Raw genomic sequence first — 23,302 nt, forward strand, 5'->3', positions numbered from 1 at the left:
GCATGAAGTCTTCAGATTGACTTTAAATATTAAAAAAATAATGGATTTTGATTGGAGTTAGACAATTTATATAGAGAACTGACATTTCAAGAAGGTGGACATATTTCCATTATTGAATATTCTCACTTAAGAATCTTCTATTTCTATATTTATTTGGATCTTTTATGTCCTTTGGTGAAAACCTTGCTTATTTCCTCCTAAGTTTATTCTTAAATATTTTATAGTTTTTGTTGCAATCATGAGTGGTATTTTTTTTCCTTATATTTTCTAATTGGTTATTGCTGGTATAGTTTTTAAGATGCTTTTTATTTAATCTTATAATCACCTGCTTTATTGAACTTCTTATTCTAATATTTCTACAGTTGATTCTCTTGGCTTTTCTAGGTAGACAATTATATAATCTGTAAATGATGACTTTTATTATTTTGTTTATCATATTTATACATAATTTCTTTCTCATATATTTTGTGGGTAAGATGTTTGAGTGGGGGTGGGGAGGGGTGATCCTGGGAAGTCTTCTTGCCGATGTGACATTTAAGAGGACTATCGAAGAATGTGCAGCAGGTGAAACAGAGTTGGGGAGAATGTATTCCAGACAGGCCTTGAGAAGAGAAACAATAAGGCAACGTTCAGTGGAAAGAAAGAATGGCTAGACCATAGGACACAAATGAGGTTGGGAGACGCAAGAGATGGGTTGGAGAGTAAATAGGGGTACAGTCAGTAGTTGCTAGATTCTAAGGTCAATTACTCCATTATAGAGGAATTGAGAATTTAATGAAAGGTATGTTACACAGAATGGCCCACCAAAGATGTTTATATCCTAACCCCTGGAATCTGAAAATATGTTACCTTATATGGCAAAAAATTGCATATAAAGGTAAGGCTATTGACCTTCAAACAGCGGGGAGATTATCTTGAATTGTTCAAGTGAGCCCAGTCTAATCACATGAGCCTGAAAAGCAAATAAATTTCTCTGGCTGGAAGCAGAAGCAAGATGTGGTAGAAGGGAAAATTGGAGAGCTTCACAGTGAGAAGGACTTAACCCACCATGGCTGTAGGGGACCACATGGAAAACATGAGAAGGAATACAGGAGTAGAGACTGACAACCAGCAAGGAAATGGGGACCTCGGCCTTACAGCTCCAGGAACTGAATTTGGCCAACAACAGCCTGAATGAACCTGGAAGTGGATTCATCTCCAACATCTCCAGAAAGCCCTGCTGACCATTTGGTTTTGGCCTTGTGAGACTCTATGCAGATGACCCAGCTGAGCCGCACTATACCTGGACTTTTGGCCTACAGAATTCTGAGAAAATAAATTGGTGTTGTTTTAAGCTGCTAAGTTTGTGGTGTTTTATTACAGCAGCAGTAGAATGCTGGTACTAAGGGGTTTAGACAGGGAACTAATATCCGATTTTGTGTTAACAGACTACTCCTGTACTGTGTGGAAAATGGATTTGGGAGAATGCAAATGGAGGCCGGGAAGCTTGTCTGTAGGAAAACAGTGGTGGCATGGATGGAGGGTAGTGATGGTGGGGATATGATTTATACTTATTTGGGAGGTTGGAATTGCCAGAATTTGGTTACTGATTCGATGTTGGGAATGAGGAAGCGGTGGGACACAGGATGACTGCCGAGTTCTGGCTTGGATGCTGAGTGACTGGCAAAGCTGTTTCTTGACACGGAGATGAGCAGGTTGGAGGATGCTGTGTCATGAACTCAGTGGTATTTCCAGGTGTTCTTCATTTTGAAATTCTGTAAATACTTATTTTAAAGTAGAATATATCGATAAGATGATTGCTTTATCTTTTAAGACCTAAATTGGCTTTCTTGTGTGTTTTTTATTTTTTCAGGTCATGTAGGAAATCGTAAATCATGTGAAGATGGGACTCTTGGTATTTGTGCGCAATCTGCTGCTAGCCCTCTGCCTTTTTCTGGTATTGGGATTTTTGTATTATTCTGCGTGGAAGCTACATTTTTTCCAGTGGGAGGACTCCAGTAAGTATGGTCACTCTAGCCTACTCCCAGGAAAAGCCTGTTGCAGATAAGTTACTGGGTTTTCATCTGGCTGCAACGCTCTTATATTCTTTAGAGGTGGGCAGTGAGAGTAAACTGACCATTTCTGGTTTTTAGGTTTAGAAATAAACTACCACTTTCATTGCTGTAGATTAAGAACTTAAAAAAAAAAACTGCATGCCATGGCAAATCCTTTAGTGAACTTAGTAAAAATGTGCTGTTCTTCAATAAAAACTCAAACTATATTAGTACTTCTAGTTCTTAAATGTTGTTCTTTTTAATTAGCGTATTGTTGCTCCCACTTGCCATTTATTGACTGAGGGCTTGGTAGTAAAGTTGATTTTCTTTTGCCCTTAAAAAATTCATCTTTACCTTTTCCTTGAATTTTCAGTTTTCAATTTAATGTTGCCTTTGTTTTATTTTCCCTAAAGAAATTTCATCTATTTACCCTTTTTATTAGCCCTCGCTGGTACTGAACTTATATATAAATAGAATAATGGCTTCCCCCCTCACCCCTCCCTGCAATGAATGAGTAACTCCTAATCTCTTTCTTCCATTTGTACCTTAGGTCTTATGTGTTACCCAGCATTGTTCTACACAGCCGCCTGAACCCCTCTGGCTTAGTTTGGATTTACCTATCATTGCCTGTGTTATGGTTTTAGGCTTACAGGTGAAGGGCTTGCGTTGAGTTGAGCGGCATCAAGCTTTGCATATCCTCTTCCTGACTGTAGCTTGAAGTATCATGCAGTGACCACAAGTAGTTTTCCTTTTGGTTCTTTTGTCTAAAGGCTGTTTGAGCTCCGTGCAGGAAATTTCAGGTAGTCTGTTCAGATTCCTAGTGAATGCATCTTTTCTAAAGTAGTTTTATTTTTACAAACATCTACCAGATACCAACGTAGAATTCACTTGAGAGTAGAGTTAGTCTTTAGGTATGAGATTAAAATGAGTTCGAGTGAATTGAAAGAGGCAGCTGGCGGTTGGCCTTATATTGAGACCTTAACATGGTAACTGTTCCTATGAAGTAGTTCATTTATTTTTCACATGGCCCGAACTGCTGAAGCAATTTCAAGCCAGTTTTAAAAATATAGTGTTACATCTTTTATTTATTGTTTTATATGAAGTGTTTAAGTGCCTCTTAAATGCTTAGCTTATAATTATCACTAATTACTTTTTGTTTCCGGAGTTAATTTAAATTTCTCTGCTCCGACTTATTTTTAAATCATGAAGACTACTCAAGATAAGGAAGGCTTATATCAGTGCAGTTGAAAATTCTGTAGTTAGAGGCATTATGTGTATCTGTAATGGGTGGATTCATCAGTATCCATAAAATAGATGGAATTATGTGCAGAGGTGGGGGTCTCTTTGTCTCTTAAGAGCTACTGACCTGTAGAAGACATAATCAAGGATTAGATAATATTTTCCTAGAGAAGTCAAGAAAGACATTAACTTTATGGAAGACCTATTATGTGTCAGGTTTTAGGCTAGACAGTTTACACGTTTAATTCAATTCTTACTATAACGGTGTAAAGATGCTATTATTATCTCTATTTTCCAATTGAACAAACCGAAGTATTTAGTTTAATTAGTTTACCTAAGTTACACAGCTAATTTATTAGATCTGGAATTTTCTATTTTTAGAAATCCTAAATTTCTGTCTTTAAAACCTATGTTCATTATTTTATTGAAAAGTATAATAAACACTAAGGATAGGATTTAATTTTGTATTCTAATTGGTAGAAAGAGAGAGGAAAGGGACTCAGAGAAGAATAGTAGGGTATCAGGAGGGAGACAGAGAAAGAAAAAGGAAGGAAAATAAGGGGAAGAGAAAGAGAAAGTCCTCTAGATGACAAAGGGGTTGATTAAGTTGGAAGTGACATGGTGCTGCTATTCACTAGTGCTGTAGACTTCAGTAATTTATTAATAGTTATCTGCTGTCCTTTGGGTTAGTTGTTAGCTGACTAACTAGTATTCACATCTTTTCTGTTATTCTGACTCTCAAGCTTTTTAGATATTTGACTTTGAATAGGTTGTTTAGACCTTCTTACTGTAGCATATTATGTTCTGTGCTATAATATTAGAGAACTGAGTAATACGACCAACTCTGATGGCTTACTTACTAAGTTAGCCGAAGGAGTTTCCCAAAACAGATGACTGCTGTGTAAGTGAAACTTAGGCTTTGGTTTAGTAATATTGATGATGATGCCAATAATAATGAAATGAAAATAACAATTTATTGTCTACTATACTGTCTGTATTGTAATGGGAACTTTGTGTTATAATCTCATTTAATCTTCATAGTTTATATTGATTATTATTATCCTCTTTTACAGATGTAGAAACAGGCTTCAAAGAAGCTCAGTAATTAAGTTAGCATGTCTTTATCTGGAGAGCTCAGAGGGCATTTTCAAGTATGAGAAATAAATATCTTTAGTATTACTTTTTTCTTAATTTTTATACTACTTATGACTTTACCACAATTACCTATTGGACCTCCTTCATGGTGGGAGAAAGGAATCTAGAGTTTTTTATTAAATTATTCATTCTACTAGCAGTACATTCCTGTTATGGTCCAGGTACTGTTCTGTTTAAACTGGATATAAGATGAGCATGGACCTTTATGCTGTCAGCCTATAATGTGAGAAAGAAATAAAATAACTATTAAAATGCCTTATATTCTAAACAACAGGTCTGACTAAAATGCCATGTTAGAGCATAGAATCCCTTCTAGATAGAAAATTTTATGATTTCATTATCTCAAGGCATATTGTTGAAGGATGCAAACTGCTTTGTTTTTAGCAGCTGAGAGCTACATATGGCAAAGGCTTAGTCAGATTGCCAGGACTTGGGTCAAAAGCTTAATCTGAAAGACTGCAAGACTGAGATTGGTCTAGTTATTAATCTGTTTTTAAAAAGTTCTGTTGTTTGCAATTTCCAGTTCCACATGTTAAGGAGCTTGAAAGTTGCTACTTTGTCCTAACAACAAGTAAAAAACTGAAAAGACTGAAAAATCAATAACTCTTCTTGTATCCATAAGAGAGAAGAGGACACAGGGCAAGCTGCTGCCCCCCAAGATTGGAGAGACAGGTGAATACATAGTCTCATGCAGAAACTGTCACAGAAGCTACTGTCATAATAGGAAAACTTGAATTATAATTGACAAATTGCCGGAGGCTCAGTGTAGACAAGAAAATTCCAGGAGGACCCAGTCACAGGGGGTCCCCACAATACGTGAGATTTACCTCCAGGAGCTCGACCAGATTCTCACAGTAAACATTGGAGAAAAATCTCCTCATGCATCATTCCGGCAGGGAGTGAGGAAAAGGAATCATTTTGAAATATACCAGAGCACTTTGTTCTTCTTAACAAGGCCTGCCCTGAAGAGAAACTGGTTAGCCAGAGCCTGACCTGTTGGAGTATTATCAGAGCCTAAGTGACCAAGTAAGGGACATACCGACTCCAGCCATCTCTAGCTTTACACATGGGAGAAAGGAAATAGCCAGCTCCAGCCCACGCTAGCCATCTTATCCCACCTAATTGGGGAGAGGAATACTGAGAAATGCTTGTGAAGTTCACAGTCCAGAGTCATAGGCTCACTGAAAGACTGAGACCTAACCATAGAACTATAGAATATTTCCCTTCCCCCTCCACATCACCACCACATTAATAAAGCCCTATTTATAGCAGTTTGTTTTACCCGGTACATCATGTCTGGCTATCAAGAAAAGATAAAGTGTAACAAAAGGCAAAAAACAATTTGAAGAGACAGAGCAAGCATTAGAACCAGATGTGTCAGGGATATTGGAATTATCACACTGGCAATTTAAAACAACTATGATTAATATGCTAAGGGCTCTAATGGATAAAGTAGACAGCATGCAAGAACGGATGGGCAATGTAAACAGGAAGATGGAAATCCTAAGGAAAAAAAACAAAAAGAACCACTAGAGATACAAAACATGCCTTTGGTGGGCTTATTTGTAGACTGGACACAGCTAGGGAAAGAATCTCTGAACTAGAGGATATATCAATAGTATCCTCAAAAACCAAAAAGAAAGAGAAGAAAGACTGAAAAGGAAAAAAAAAAAAAAGAGCAGTATATCCAAGGACTGTGGGATAACTACAAAAGGTAGTTACCCACATAATAGGAATACCAGAAGTAGAAAAAAGAAAGGAACAGAAGAAATATTTGGAATAATAATGACTAAGAATTTCCCCAAATTAATGTCAGACACCAAACCACAGATCCAGGAAACTCAGAGAACATGTAGCAGGAAAATGCCTAAAAGACTACACCTAGGCATATAATTTTTAAAACTACAGAAAATCAAAGATAAAGAAAATTCCTGAAAGAAGCCAGAAGAAAAAAAATACCTATACAGGGACACAGATAAGAATTATATATCTCACTTCACTTCAGAGACCATGTAAGTAAGAAGAGATTGGAGTGAGATATTGAAAGTGTTAAAAAAAACCCCACCAACCTAGAATTCTGTGCCTTGTGAAATTATTCTTCAAGAGAGAATAGACTCTCAGATAAACAAAAATTGAGGGAGTTTGTTTCTAATAGACCTGCCTTGCAAGAAATGTTTTTCAGAAGTTCTTCAGAGAGAAGAAAATAATATTGATCAGAAACCCATATCTACATAAAGGAAGAGCATTGGAGAAGGAATAAGTAAAAGTAAAATAAGAACTTTTATTTTTCTTAATTCATGTAACAGATAACAGTTCAAAATAATAATACCATCAATGTATTTGATTACGTATGGTTATGTATAGATCATATATATGCATATACAAGTGCACTTATGTATAAATGAAATGAATGACAGAAATAATACAAGGGGTGAGAGGTAGGCATTAGGATTATTTTATTATAAGGTACTGACACTACGTGTGTGGTGGTGTAGCGTTTTTTGAAAGTGGACTTGAATTTGTTGTACAAAGTAAAAACAGAAGTATAACCAATCTGCTAAGAAAAAGAAGTATATGGAATCATAAAATGCTCAGTTAAAAATAAAAGCTATAAGAAGTAAAAGACAAAAATGGGAACAAAGAACAAGCGCAACAAATGGAAAACAGTAATACATATGGTATTGCTTCAGCTATATCAATAATCAGTTTGAACATCAATGGTCTAAATGCACCAATTAAAAGGCAGAGATTGTCAGAGTGGATCAAAAAATAAGGACAGATCCAGCAGGAAGAAAATCAGTAATGACATCGTTGAACTCAACAGCACCATCAATCAACTGGATATAATCGAGATGTATAGACCACTTCTTTTAACTTCAGCAGAATACTCAATCTTATCAAGCTCACATAGACATTCAACACTAAAGACCACATTCTGGGTCATAAAACATACCTTAACAAATTTGAAAAGGTAGAAATCATACAATGTGTTCTTTCAGATGACAAGAAAATTAAACTAGAACTTGGTAACAGGAAACTGGAAAATACAAAAATACATGGATTTAAACAGTACACTTCTAAATAACACAAGGGTCAAAGAAATATCAAAAGAAATTTTAAAATATTTTGAATGAAAATGAAGACACAACTCACCAAAATTTGTGAGATGCCACAAAAGCAGAGGGAAATTTATAGTGTCGGATGCATATATTAGAAAAAAGGAAAGATCTAAAATCAATAATCTTAAGTTCCCATCTTAGGAAGCTAGAAAAAGAAGAGCAAATTAAATCCAAAGGATAAGGAAGAATAATAAAAATTAGAGCAGAAATCAGTGAAATTAAAAATAGGAGAACAATAGAGAAAATCAATGAAAACAAAACCAGTTTTCTTGAAAAGATAAATAAAATCAATAAGTCTCCAGCCAGGCTAACTAAATAAAGAAGAGAGAAGACACAAATTACTAATATTAGAAATGAAAGAGAGATTATCACTACTAATCCCGTGAATATTAAAAGAATTATAAAGAAATACTATGAACAACTCTATATCTACATATTTGATAGCCTAGGTGACATGGACCAATTCCTTGAAAGGTATCATTTGCGAAAACTCAGAAAAAGAAATTGATAATCTTCATAGACATATATCAAAGAAATCAAATCAATAATACCTTCCAGAACAGAAAGCACTGGGCACAGATGGGTTATTAAGCCAATTTTCTACCATCTCTTTCAGAAGAGAGAAGCAGAGGAATACTTTCCAACTCACTTGTTAGGCCAGCATTACCCTAATATTAAAACCAAATAAAGACATTACAAGAAAACTACACACCAATATCTCTCATGAACATAGATGGGAAAATTCTAAATAACAGCAAATCAAATCCAATAATCTGTATAAAGAATTTTACACCATGGTCATGGGATTTATCAGGTATGCAAGACATTCAACATTCAAAAATCATTCAAACATCAGGCTAAAGAAGAAAAATCATGTCACTAGATGCAGAAAAGATATTTGAAAAATTCAACACCTAGTCATGATAAAAGCTTTCAGTAAACTAGGAACAGAAGGAAATTTCCTCAACTTGATAAAGTATATCTACAAAACAAACAAACAAAGAAACTACAGCTAATGTCATAATAGTGAGAAACTAGAAGCTTTCCCACTAAGATCAGGAACAAGGCAAGGATGTCCTCTCTCACCACACCTTTTCAACATTCTACTGGAAGTCCTAGCTAATGCAATAAAACAAGAAAAAATAAAAATTACGCAGATTGCAAAGGAAGAAATAAAACTTTTTGTTCAAAGATGGCATGATTATCTTTAGAAAATCCAAAGAATTTTGACAGAAAATTGAACCAGTACATGATTATAGCTAGGTTGCAGAACACAAGGTTAATATACAAAAGTCAATCAGTTTCCTATAAATCAGCAATGAACATGTGGAATTTAAAAACACAATACCACTTACAAATGGTAATACCCTTAAAGTACTTAGATATAAATCTAACAAAATGTGTATAAGATCTATATGAGAAAAACTATAAAACTCTAATGAACAAAATAAAAGAAATGGAGAGAGAGATTCTCTGTTCATGGACAGGGAGACTCTATTGTCAAGGTGACAGTTCTTCCCAAGTTGATCTGTAGATTCAAGGTAATCCAGTAAAAATCCCAAGTTGTTTTTTGAACACTAATAAACTGATTCTAATGTTTGGGAGAGGCAAAAGACCTAGAATAACCAGCATGATATTGTGGAAGAAGAACAAAGTTGGAAGACTGGCATTGCCTGACTTTAAGACTTACTGTAAAGGTACAGTAATCAAATAGTGTGGTATTGGGAAAAGAATAGACAAATATTCCATGGAATAGAATAGAGGGCCCAGAAATAGACCCACATAGATACAGCCAACTGATCTTTGACAAAGAGGGAAAGGCAATACTGTGGAGAAGAAGACAGTCTTTTCAACAAGTGGTGCTAGAACAACTGGACACCCAAATGCAAAGAAATGATTCTAGATCAGACCTTACACCTTTCATAGAAATTAATTCAAAATGGATCACAGACCTAAATGGAAAACACATAACTATAAGGTTTTTAGAAGAGGAGAAAATCTAGACAACCTTGGGTTTGGTGATAACTTTTTTAGATATAACACCACAGGCATGATCTATGGAAGAAAGAGCTGATAAACTGGACTTCATTAACATTAAAAACTTTAGCTCCATGAAGAGAGTGAAAGGACAAGCCACAGTTTGAGAGAAAACATTTATAAAAGACACACTTGTTAAAGGTCTGTTATCCAAAGTATATAAAGAACTCTTAAAACTCAACAATAAGAACAAAGACAACCCAAAATGGGCCAAAGACTTCACCAAAGAAGGTATACAGATGAAAAATAAATATGAAAAGATGCTTAACATCATATGTTATCAGGAAAATGCAAATTAAAACAATAGTGAGATAAAATTACACACCTATTAGAATGGCCAAAATATGGAGCACTGATGACACCAAATGCTGAAGAAGATGTGGAACATTGGGAATTCTCATTGCTGATGGGAATGCAAAATGGTACATCTACTTTGGAAGGCAGTTTCTTACGAAACTAACCATACTCTTACACTACAATCCAGCAATTGCATTTACCCAAAGTAGTTGAAAACTTCTGTCCACACAAAAACTTGCACATGGATGTTTATAGCAGCATTATTCATAACTGCCCAAAATTGGAACCAACCAAGATGTTCTTCAATAGTTGAATAGATGAATAAACTGTAGTACATCCGAGCAATGGAATATTATTCAGTGCTAAAAAGAAATGAGCTATCAAGTCATGAAAAGAAATGGAGGAACCTTAAATGCATATTGCTAAGTGAGAGAAGCCAATCTGACAATGCTATGTACGGTATGATTCCAATTATATGATATTCTGGAAAAGGCAGAACATTGGAGACAGTAAAAGGATTAGTGATTACCAAAGGTTCGGAGTAGAGGGAAGAATGAATAGGCAGGGCACAAAGAATTTAGGGTATTAAATCTGTATGATATTATAATGATGGATATATGTCATTATACTTTTATCCAAACACAGAATGTACATCATTACATTACATTACTGTATAATGTAATGTAAACTATGACTTTGGTTGATAGTGATGTGTCAGTGTAGGTTCATCAGTTTTAGAAATATACCTGTACAGGTGGGGGATGTTGATAATGGGGGTCAATATACATATGTGGGGGCAGGGAGAATATGAGAAATCTCTGTACTTTTCCCTCATTTGGCCGTGAACTTAAAACTGCTCTAAAAATTTTTTAATAAAAGAGAAGTATTTAGAATTATCATACACTATGTGTATATGTGCAAGTATATACAGAGGAGCATATAGAGTTAGTAAAAATATATGTATGTATATTTAAATAAATGAACAAATCAACATAGTCTTGGAGTTAGAAAGATTGGATGTGCTTCAGTTCATCTCCAAAATACTTATATAATACTTACATTTCTTATATTATAGAATACTTATATTTCTCTTGGCTCCGATGCTTTATTCAGGTCATTGCCTATAAGAGTTGAGTAGTTGCCTTTTATATAGGCCTGATTCCTATGATTCATGTAATGGAAGTTTTACGTATTTTAATTATTTTAATTTTTATTTGTTTTTAATAAATTAAAGTGGATTTTTCATAAGATTAATTTCCTGTGTTATTGGACCTTTAAAAATTTATACCACAACGTTTAATATAGCAACTCCCAGTTTGGGTCTGATATCGGGAGAAGGATAAATTTAACTTAGCTTAAGCTAAGCCTGTGGCTTAGGGTGGCACAACTGGTATCAGGCTAACCCTCTCTCTACACACAGCTGTGGAACTGGATAAAATAAATTAGGCAACTCTTGTCAAGCAGTGGACAATAGCTAGTATAAAATTTTAGTACCCAATAGAAGGAAAACTCATGAGGTGAGGTCCACAGTTGCCAAGTTCTCATTTTGGGGACAATCTCCCAGCCCCATTCATAGAGCTGGAATCTAAACACTCTGTGATGTGTCCACTAAGCTGAGGAGTCAGAGGTCAGAGTTCAGGGAAGTTGAAGCAGTTGGAATCCGTGGTATGGCCGTCACTGAGTAGAGAATTATTCGGAGAGAGGGTCCCAGAAGTCTGTGGAGGGAATTCCTATGAGCCAGTAGCTGAGTGCTGGGCTATCTATGCACAGGGAAAAACCACCTGAGGCTTAATCGTATAGATAGCAGCTGCTACAAGATGAAAGTAGGTGTCTAGCCAGTGTTGGGGTAATGAAGTACCAGGGTCTTTGAAGTTACAATCCTGCCAGAGTGAAGAGATCTCATTAACACTTTAACTCCCTGACATCCAGGTCAGACACCAGAAAGGCCTGGCCTTAGGAAGAAAGATCTCACTATAGAGTAAGGTCTACTCAAGACACCCTAAAAAGGCCTAAAACCAAGCCCCAGCTTGGGTCTCATCAAGTTAGAGAAGTCAAAAATACCATGGACTTTCCTCAGTTCTATATTAAACATAGCATAAAATGTTGGCTGTACATATTCAAGGTGGTCAGGTGATAATTGAACTGCCTATTAAAATACAAATTAATACTCTTCAGAGGAAGATAATAGTATTCATGGTTTCTACCTGTAATATCCACAGTGTCCAGTGTTCAATAAGAGGTTACTAGACATAAACAAACAGGAAAACATCTATATTAAGAAAAAAACCTAAGATATGATTTTCATCAAGTAAGATAGCCCAGATATGAATAATGTAGCATTAAAGAGAAATACAGTGAACAGAAAGTCTCAGCAGGGAAATTGAAATTATAAAAAGTAACCAAATGCAAATTCTAGAACTGAAAACTATAGTAACAGAAATGAAGATTTCACCTAATAATAGATTGGGTTTCAAGAAGTCGATGAATTTGCAGAGAGTGCTTTAGAAGTTATCTAATCTGAACCACAGAAAGAAAATATATTGAAAAGTGAACAGAGCCTCAGGGACAATGTAAAATTGCCTCATATATATGGGAATTGTAAGAAAGATATTGAAGAAATAATGTCCCAAAACTTCCTAAATTTGGTGAAAAACATTGACTTACAAATCTAAGAAGCTCAGCAAACTCTAAAGGATAAATATTATGGGTTGGGGGTGTCTAGAACATGATAAAACTCTTGAAATCTTTAAAAAGGCAAAAATCTTGAAAGCAGACAGAAAAGGAAACATTACATATGGGGGTAAGAAATTCCACTGACCTTTTGCCATGAATAATAGAGGTGAGCACAATAAAAGATCTTTAAAGTGTTGAAAGAAAAATACCAAAAATCTATCATCTTTGAATTCTTTTATCTGATGACAATATCCTTCAAAATAGGGATGAAATAAAGACATTTTCCAGTAAGCAAAAGTTAAGATAATTTGTTGCTAGCAGAACTGCATTACAAAAAAAAAAAAAAATGCTAAGGATATCCTTCAGGCCTACAGGAAATAATATCAGACAGAAACTTGGATATATAGGAAAAAATGAAGATCACTAGAAATAGTAAATAATGGGCAAATATACAATACTTTTCCCCTTCTCGTAACTTGCTTAAAAGACAGCCAATTTGCTTAAAGCAAAAACGACCCTGTAAAGTAGGATTTAGAACATATATGATAAAGATAATGCAACATGACTAAGAACTTCCAAGATTGGTTCACCATTTAAAAGTTAATGTAATCACATTAACAGAATAAAGAAGAAAAACCATATCTTAATAATAGTTACAGAAAAACATTGACCAGGTATCAAAATTTATTATAGAGCTATAGTAATTAAAGCTCTTATACAAGCACAGAGAGAAATCAACAGAGGGGTGGGTAAGACAGTTCACACCTTAGCACAAATCAAAGTAGTGGCAGCAAACTATACTAGCAGTTTTTCATTGTATTTTCATTGCCACACACAGTAAAAACAAAACAAAACAAACAAAAAAAACCAATTTCACATAAGAATGTTTTTGATGAAACCTATTTAATTTCATTAAATCTTGACTTTTGAGTATGTATCATTTTACTAAAAGCAAATTTAAAGATGAAATGAGAAATGCATAAATAAGCATAAAGCACTACTACAATGCTGAAATTTTATTGTCTTGAAGAAAAGCACCGTGTGAAAGAACTAACTAGCAAGCCAAACTAGCTGCTCCTTTGGTGGCACACCATTTTTACTTGAAAAAAATGACTGACAGGCAAACTGTGGTTGTTCAGACTTGGGTATTTGGCAGACTTTTTCTCAAAAATGAGTGAAGGAAGCCTGTCACTTTATGAGAAACGACTTAATATTTTTTTGCTATAATAAAACTTGAACTTTCAAGTGAAAATTAGACTTCTGAAAACCTTGTCTCTGCTGCCATGAAACTGGCACCTTCTTAACATTTAAATGCTTTTCTGATGAGACTGGCATTCATATTAACAAGTGTGATTTTTTTTGATAAGTTTTGAAATTTGATAATTTTTTTGATAAAGTTGGGTGTGAAAACATTGGAAGCTCTGCTTAACTCAGTGAACCAATAATGTCCAAATGACCACTGTTCTGATGTTACCAAATCGTGCATAGATAAAAGATTCATTCAAAGTATAAGATAGACCAGTGATTTTAATGTAATTATAAAAATTTTCATTGATATGGTTTCAGATTCAGGATAGCCACTAAACTTTAAGAAACTATGACTTTTCGAGTTTAGATATTGTATCCAAGGGAATATCCATAATCATCTGAAAGATTATAATACTACTTCCTCTTCAAACTCTGAGAGGCCAAAGTTTTTTCATATTTTTCAAAACAAAATTTTTTCAATTACACTTGACATACAGTATTATTAGTTTCATATGTACAACATAATTATTAAACATATACCTTGTAAAGTGATCACCTGGTAAATCTAGTACCCATCTCAGACCATACACTTAGTAAAATATTATTAACTATATTCCTTATTCCGTACTTTACATCCCCATGACTATTTTTATAACTGGCAATTTGTACTTAATCCCTTTCACCTTTTTCACCTGTCCTGCAAATCCCCCTCCTATCTGGCAACCATCAGTTTGTTCTCTGTATCCATGAGTTTGTTTTGTTTATTTTGTTTATTTTTTTTTAGAGTCCGCATATAAGTGAAATCATAGTATTTGTCTTTCTCTGTCTGACTTATTGCACTTAGCACAAAACCCTCTAGTTCCATCTATGTTGTTGCAAATGGCAAGATTTTCTTTCTTTTTTTTTTTTTATAGCTGAGTAATATTCCATCATATATATGTACCACATCCTTTTAATCCATTCGTCTGTCAGTGGACACCTAGATCAATTCCGTATCTTGTTGGTTGTAAATAATGCTGCAGTGAACATCGGGATACTTATATCTTTTCGAATTAGTGTTTTCAGTTTTTTTTCAGATAAATATCTAGAAGTTGTATTGCTGGGTCTTATATGGTAGTTCTATTTAAAAATTTTAAAGGAATCTCCATATTGATTTCCATAGTGGGTGTGCCAGTTTACAATCACACCAACAGTGCCCGAGGGTTTTCTGTTCTCCGTGTCTTTGCCAACACGTGTTGCTTTATTGATGGTAGCCATTCTGACAGGTGTGAGGTGATATTGTGTTTTTGATTTGTATTTTTCTGACGTTGAGCATCTTTTCATATGTTTGTGGGCCATCTGTACATCTTTCGAGAAATGTCTGTGTAGGTCCTCTGCTCATTTTTAAATCAGATTTTGTGTGTGTGTGTGTGTGTGTGTGTGTGTGTGTGTGTGTGTGAGTTCCTTGTATTTTTGGATATTAATCCCTTGTTGGACGTATCACTGGTGAATATCTTCTCTCATTCAGTAGGGTCTCTCTGTTTTGTTGATGGTTTCCTTCACTGTGCAAAAACATATTAGTTTGATATATTCCATTTGTTTATTTTTCTCCTTTTGTTTCTCTTGCCTAAGGAGACATATCCAAAAAATATTACTAAGAGCAGTGTCAAAGAGTTTACTGCCTGTGTTTTCTTCTGGAATTTTATGATTTCAGGTTTTATATTTAAATCTTTAATCCATTTTGAGTTTATTCCTGTATTTGGAGTAAGAGAATGAGCTAGTTTCATTCTTTTGCATGTATCCAGTTTTCCCAGCACCATTTATTGAAGAGACTATCTTTAATGTTTTGTACATTCTTGCCTCATTTGTCATAGATTCACTGACCATGCAGGCACAGGTTTATTTCTATGCTCTCTGTTCTGTTCCATTGATTTAAGTGTCTGTTTATATGCCAGTACTATGCTGTTTTGATTACAATAGCCTTGTAGTATAGTTTGATGTCAGATATCACCATACATTTAACTTTATTATTTTTTCTCACTATTGCTTTTGGCTCTTCAGGGTCTTTTGTGGTTCCATATAAATTTTAGGATTATTTTGTCTAGTTCTGCGAAAAATGCCTTTGGTATTTCGATAGGGATGCATTGAATCTATGGATTACTTTGGGTAGTATGGACATTTAAAAAAAATTTTTTTTTTTATTTTTCAATTATAGTTGACATAGAATATTATATTAGTTTAAGGTGTGCAACATAGCGATTATACATTTACATAACTTATGAAGTGATTACCTTGATAGATTTAGTACCTATCTAACACCAAACATAATTATTATGTATGTATTTATGTACTATTATTTACTATATATACTATGTTATATTTTACATCCCACGACTATTTTGTAACTACCAATTTGTACTTCTTAATCTCTTCCCCTTTTTCACGCATCCTACCAACCCCCTCCCATATGGCAACTGTCAAAATATTCTCTGTATCTATGAGTTTGTTTCAGTTTTGTTTATTTTGTTTTTTAGATTCCATTTTTAAGTAAAATCATATGGTATTTGTCTTTCTCTGACTTATTTTACTTAGCATAATACCCGTTTGGTCTATCCATATTTTTGCAGATGGCAAGATTTCATTCTTTTTTTATGGCTGAATAATATTGTATATATGTACCACTTCTTCTTTATCCATTCATTTTATCGATGGACACTTAGATTGCTTCCGTATCTTGGCAGTTGTAAATAATGTTGTAATGAACTTACAGATGCACAAATCTTTTCGAATTAGTGTTTTGGATTTCTTCAGATACATACCCAGAAATGGACTTACTGAATTCTTCTTTGTTTCTTGTTATAGCCTTTACTTTCATATTTTCAAGTTTGTTTTGTCTGGTATAAGTACTGCTACCATACCTTTTTTTTTTTTTCATTTTTATGAAATATCTTTTTCATCTCTTTACTTACAGCCTGTGTGTGTCTTTCAATGTGAAGTGAGTCTCTTATAGGCAGCATATATAAGGGTCTTGTTTTCTTATCCATTCAGCCAACCTATGTCTTTTGATTGGAGCATTTAATCCATTTACATTTAAAGTAATTGTTAATAGATATGTAGTTATTGCCATTTTATTATCCATATTTTTAATCTTTTTTTCTTTGTTATTCTTCTTAAAGAAGTCCCTGTAAAATTTTCTACAATATTGATTTGACTTTGATGAATTCCTTTAGCTTTTTCTTGTCTGGGAAGCTTTTCATCTGTCCTTTGATTCTAAATGATAGCTTTGCTGAGTAGAGTAATCTTTTTTATACATCTTTGCTTTTCATCCTTTTTAATATTTCATGCCAATCCCTCTGGCCTGCAAAGTTTCTGTTGAGAAATCAGCTGACGGTATTATAGGAGCTCCCTTGTAGGTAACTAACTGCTTTTCTCTTGCTGCTTTTAAGATTCTCTCTTTGTCTTTAACTTTTGGCATTTTAATTATGATGTGTCTTGGTATGGGCCTCTTTGAGTTTATCTTGTTTGGGACTCCCTGTACTTCCTGGGCTTATGTCTTATTTCCTTTGTCAGGTTAGGGAATTTTTCCATTATTATTTCTTCAAATAGGTTTTCAGTTTCTTGCTTGCTCTCTTCTCTTTCTGATACTGCTGTGATGCAAATGTTGGTTTGCTTGGTGTTGGCCCAGAGGCCCCTTAAACTATCTTCAAGTTTTTGGATTCTTTTTTTATTTTACTGTTCTGATTGTTTTCTGCTACTCTATATTCCAAATCACTGATTTGCATCCTCTGCTTTATCTATCCTGTTGATTCCCTCTAATGTATTCTTCATTTCTGACTGGTTCTTTTTTATGTTTTTTTATCTCCATTTTTATGTTTCCTTTCTCTTTGTTGACGTTCTCACTGAGATCATTGAGCTTTCTTATAACCAGTGTTTTGAACTCTGCATTGGCGGATTGCTTGTTTTCATTGTTTAGTTCTTTTTCTGGAGCTTTATTCTGTTCTTTCATTTGGGACAGGTTTCTTTGTCACCTCATTTTGGCTGCCTCCCTTTGTTTGTTTCTGTGTATTAGGTAGAGCTGCTGCCTTTTGATCTGTTGCCCTAGCACTGGAGCTCAGAGCAAGTGAGTCCATCAGCAAATATGTCCAAGTGTGGGCCAAGAGGAATGCTTGGGACTCTAGCAGCCCTCCATCTCACTCAACCACTGGTTTTCATAGCTAGAAGTTATGAGGACTTCTCTTCCTGGCACTGGAATCCTGGACTAAGGAGCCTAGTGTGGGACTTAAACCCCTTGCTCCTCAAGGGGGACCTCCTCAGCCAAGATATCCCTCCTTTTAAATGTTACACATGAGTATAGGACCAGTCTGTTTCGCATCCACCCCTCCTACCAGTTTTGATGTGGCTTCTTCTGCATATCCTTAGTTATAGGACTTCTGTTCAGCTAGTCTTCGGGTGATTCTCAAAGTTGAATGTTTAGTAGTTTAGTTGTAATTTTGATGTGGTTGAGGAAGGAGGCGAGCACAGCGTTTACCTACTCCGCCATCTTGACTGGTAGCCCTGCGTAGTTTGGACATTTTAATGATGTTAATTCTTCTCATCTGTGAACACGATGTAACCTTCCATTTATTTGTATAGTCTTCAGTTTTGTTTTTCAATGTCTTATAGTTTCCTGAGTACAGGTGTTTTACCTCCTGGGTTAAATATTCCTAGGTATTTTTTTTTGATGTAATTGTAAATGGGATTTTTTTTTTCTTAATTTCTCTTTCTGATAGTTGGTTATTGGTATGTAAGAATGCAGCTGATTTCTGAATATTAATTTTGCATCCTATTACTTTACTAAATTCATTTATCAGTTCTAATGGTTTTTTGGTAGAATCTAGGGTTCTCTACATATAGTATTATGTTATCTACAAATAATGACAGTTTTACTTCTTCCTTACCAATTTGAATGCTTTTTATTTCTTTTTCTTGTTTAATTACTGTGGCTAAGACTTCCAATACTATGTTGAATACAGGTAGTAAAATTGGACATCCTTTTCTTGTTCTTGATCTTAAAGAAAAAGCTTGCAGCTTTTCACCATTGAGTGTGATGTTAGCTGTGAGTTTAATGGCATCTATGATGTTGAGGTATGTTCCCTTTATCTCCACTTTGCTGAGTGCTTTTATCTTAAATGGGTATTAGACTTTGTCAAACGCTTTTTTCTATATCTGTTGATATGATCATATGATTTTTATTCTTCATTTTGTTTATTTGCTGTATCACATTAATTGATTTGTGGATATTGAACCAATCTTGAACCAATCTGGCATTCCAGGATTAGATCCCACTTGATCATGGTGTATAATCTTTTTAATATATTGCCGAATTCAGTTTGCTAATATTTTGTTGAGAATTTCTGCATCTATGTTAATCAGTGACATTGGCCTGTAATTTCATATATATATATATATATATATATATATATATATATATATATATATATATATATATATATATTTTTTTTTTTTGTAGTATCTTTGTCTGGTTTTGTTATCGGGGTAATGCTGGTCTCATAAAGTGTGTTTGGGAGCTTTTCTTCCTCTTCAATTTTTTGGAATGGTTTGAGAAGGATGGGTATTAATTCTTCTTTGCATGTTTGATAAAGTTCATTTGTGAAGTCATTCGGTCCAGAACTACTGTTCATTGCAAGTTTTTGATTACTGATTCGATTTCATTAGTAATTATTGGTCTGTTCATATTTTCTGTTTCTTCATGATTCAGTCTTGGAAGATATTGTATTTCTAGAAATTATGCATTTCCTCCACGTCCAGTTTGTTGGCATATAATTGTTTGTAGTATGTTCTTATAATCCTTTTTATGTTTGTGGTATCAGTTGTCATGTTTCCTCTTTCATTTCAATTTTACTTATTTAGGCCCTCTCTCTTTTTTTCTTCATAAGTCTGGCAAAGGTTTATCAATTTTGTTTTTCTTTTCAAAGAACCAGCTCTTGGTTTCATTGATTTTTTAAATTGTTTTTTAGCCTCTATTTTGTTTATTTTTACTCTGATCTTTATTATTTCCTTTCTTCTACACACTTTGGACTTTGTTCTTCTTTTTCTAAGTTCCTTTAGGTATAAGGTTAGATAGTTTATATGAGATTCTTTTTGTTTTTTGAGGTAAGCCTGTACTGCTATGAATTTCCCTCTTAGGACTTCTTTGGCTGTGTCCCATAGATTTTGGCCATGTTTTTAGTTTAATTTATCTCGAGGTATGTTTTACTTTTCTCTTAATCTCATTGTTAACCCATTCATTGTTTAGTAGCATGTTATTTAGCCTCCACGTTTGTAGGTTTTTCAGTTTTCTTGTAATTGATTTCTAGTTTCATATCATTGTGATCAAAGAAGATACTTGATATGATTTCAGTCTTCTTAAATTTATTGAGACGTGTTTTGTGGCGTAACATGTGGTCTATCTTAAAAAAATGTTCCATGGGCACTTGAGAAGAATGAGTATTTAGTTGCTTTTGGGTAGAATGTTCTAAAAATATCTGTTAAGTCCATCTGATCTAAAGTGTCATTTAAGGCCACCATTTCTTGATTTTCTGTCTGGAGGATCTATCCATCAATATCAAGGGATTATTAAAGTCCTCTTCTATTATTATTGTATTACTGTCGATCTCTCTTTTTATGTCTGTCAATATTTACTTAGAAACCATATTGAAACAATATTGAATTAGAAACCAATGAAAATCCAGATTTCTTTTATTAAGTTAAAAATTAAAGTAAAACAACGCCACTCATTTCCTTCTAATTTTTTTGATTTGGAAAATAGTTATTTTTTTCTTAAAATTATGTTGTTTATGGTTTATTTAATGAGTTTATTGTTATTGATTTTAAATGAATTTATATTTTTAAATTTTCTTTAAAAATTTTTCAATATAATAAATATTAATGTAATTATTAGCTCACATACACAAACAGTCTTTAGAGTCCTTGGTAAGTTTTAAGGGTGTAAAAGGGTCCTGATACTAAAAGTTTAAGAACCACCGTTTATTCTAGAGTCTTCAAAAGAATGGAGTTCAGGGATTGGTGGACTTACAGTCGTAAGAGTGTTTAGAGATTGGTTGACCTTTAGTTGTGGATTCACAGTTATGCGAATAAGGCTGTTGTTGAATTGGATAACTTTCAGAAGTGAGGTCATTGAAATGAAGCTGTTGTCAATTGTCTGGTTTTCAGAAGCTTATGTAACAGTGTGAAGCTGTCATTGATCAATTTGGATGGATTTAAAACTGGTTCTGGGGGTTACTTCTATAGAAAAAGAACAATGAGTACCTTCCTAGATGATTAGGAACCTTTTACTCTCAATGGAAAAGATGAGGAAAATAGAAAGCACAATTCTTATAACTCAATATTAAAAAGACAACACAAATTTTAAAATGGGCAAAGGATCTGAATAGCCATTTCTCCAGAGAAGATATACAAATTGTCAATAAGCACATGAAAAAATGTCCAACATCATTAGTCACTAGGGAAGTGCAAATCAAAATTATAATGAGATACCTCTTAACACCCACTAGGTTGGTTATAATGAAAACGACAGATAATAACAAGTGTTGGTGAAGACCTGGAGATATTGGAGGTATCATGCACTGCTTCTGGAAATGTAAAATGGTGTAGCCACTTTGGAAAACAGTCTGGCAGTTCCTTAAAAAGTTATGGAAATCTTATAGAGTTGCCATTTGACTCAAGGTCCGCTCCTAGGTATAAAATCAAGAGAAATGAAAACATATGTCCACATTAGAACTCGTACATGAACTTTCATAGTAGCTTTATTCATAATAGCCGCAAATTGGAAACAACTCAAATGCCCATCAACTGATGAATGGATAAATAAAATTTGGCATGTTCATACAATGGGATATTATTTAGCAATATGAAGGAATAAAGTATTGATAAATCCTACAATATGAATGAACCTTGAAAACATCGTGCTAGTAAAAGAAGCCAGTAACAAAGGGCCATATATTGTATGAAATGTCCAAAATAGGCAAATCTATAGAGACAGAAAGCAGATTAGTGGTTGTTTAGGACTGGTGGGATAGGAGGAAGACAGCTGAAGGATATAGGGTGGTTCTTCCTTAACCATTATCTGCCAGGGCCACATCAGGGTGGACATTGGGAGTAATGCCCTTCCTGGGAGCTGTACAGTTTTAGCAGTTCATTTCCTGTTGGTAGGGGTTTGGGACTGGGAATTCTTTTAAAATGTAATAGTCACAGGCTGTTGAGGGCTGGGCTTGGAATTTCTTTGGCTATATAGTTCCATCAAAACTTAAGGCCCACTGTGAAACTATTTTTAAGAAATAATTAACTGTTAGATAATAATATTGTGGTCATGTAAGGAAATGTCTTTGTGTTTTATAATTCTATTCAGAGGAACTATTTAGAGATGCAACAGCATGATATCAGGGATTTGTCTTAAAATTATGCAGCAAAAAAACCAGAGAAGGATAAAGAAATGGGGGTCAGGGGAAGGAAGGGAAAGGAGAGAACAAAAGGAAGGGAAGGGAGAGAACGAAAGAAGGAAAGGAAGAATGAAGGAACAAAACCAGGAAGCCAGTAACAAAGTGTTTTACTTATTTAATCTGTAGGATGGAGTTCATTACACTCTTCTCTTTACTTCTGTGTCATTAGAAAACTTTCAAATCATAGGTAACTAACCACAGCTGCCAAAGATCTTATTTAGACTCCGACCTTTTACTTATTGACTTCTGTGCTCTGTCCTTCCCTAGCTCTTGAATTAATTTGTGGCTACTTTGTGAGACCTTTTGAAACAGTAGGCTAGAGCGGGAGACAATACTTTTAATCTGATCTTCTCCTCTGAGTTCACTCCAGATGTCAGGCAGATAGGTTGAAAAATGTTTTGAGCCACAGTTTATGGTTGCCGCTTAAAGGGATCTCCTTAAAACTGCTTCAGTTTGGGGTAGAAATGCTAGCATTTATATAGAAAGGGGGGAAAAGTCTTGTACGTGTATGTTCATATTTATACATATACACGCATATATATTACTTATAGATTTGCATACATATGCATAACCAAACTCTGGAAGCATAAAACCCAGAGGATACAGGATGAAAGGGGACCAATGACCAAATCCTCGGGGAACTACCGACTAAGGGATGAACAGCAGATGGTCACACCTTAAAAAGTCATCCTGAATAAACAGCGGTTCCTAAACTTTTAAGAAAGCATGAGAAGCCTGAGCAGCCAGAGAGATAGGAGGGAAAATCAGAGGAAAAGTTTAAAAAAGGAAGGCATGCATAAAAATAAATAAAATAAAAAAGGGGTGCAAGGGCATGTGTGTGCCCTTTGACCCAGCATTTCCACTTCTAGGAATTCATCTATAGGTATTTCTGCACACTTGCAGAATGATCTGTGTACAAGATCATCTACTGTAGCATTTTTTGTTTGTTTGCATCACCGTTTTTAATACAAAAGCTTGGAAGTAACTTAAGTGTTTACCACCTTCACCCATCCAGGGAGGTGCT

At 34.5% G+C, this 23,302-nt stretch overlaps 1 protein-coding gene across 7 annotated transcripts in view; it reads left to right on the plus strand.

Moving 5' to 3' along the window:
• ST3GAL3 (ST3 beta-galactoside alpha-2,3-sialyltransferase 3) overlaps positions 1-23,302 on the plus strand; it is a 167,447-nt gene that overhangs the window by 12,845 nt on the left and 131,300 nt on the right. For all 7 annotated transcript variants that reach the window (XM_039883662.1, XM_039883661.1, XM_039883660.1 and 4 more), the window contains exon 2: positions 1,853-1,997. In XM_039883662.1, coding sequence (XP_039739596.1) covers positions 1,883-1,997 — 115 coding nt within the window. In that variant the 5' untranslated portion in view covers positions 1,853-1,882. The remainder of the gene's footprint in view (positions 1-1,852; positions 1,998-23,302) is intronic.

Source organism: Pteropus medius, unplaced genomic scaffold (assembly GCF_902729225.1).
Source record: "Pteropus medius unplaced genomic scaffold, Ma_sr-lr_union100, whole genome shotgun sequence".
Lineage (NCBI taxonomy): Eukaryota > Metazoa > Chordata > Mammalia > Chiroptera > Pteropodidae > Pteropus > Pteropus medius.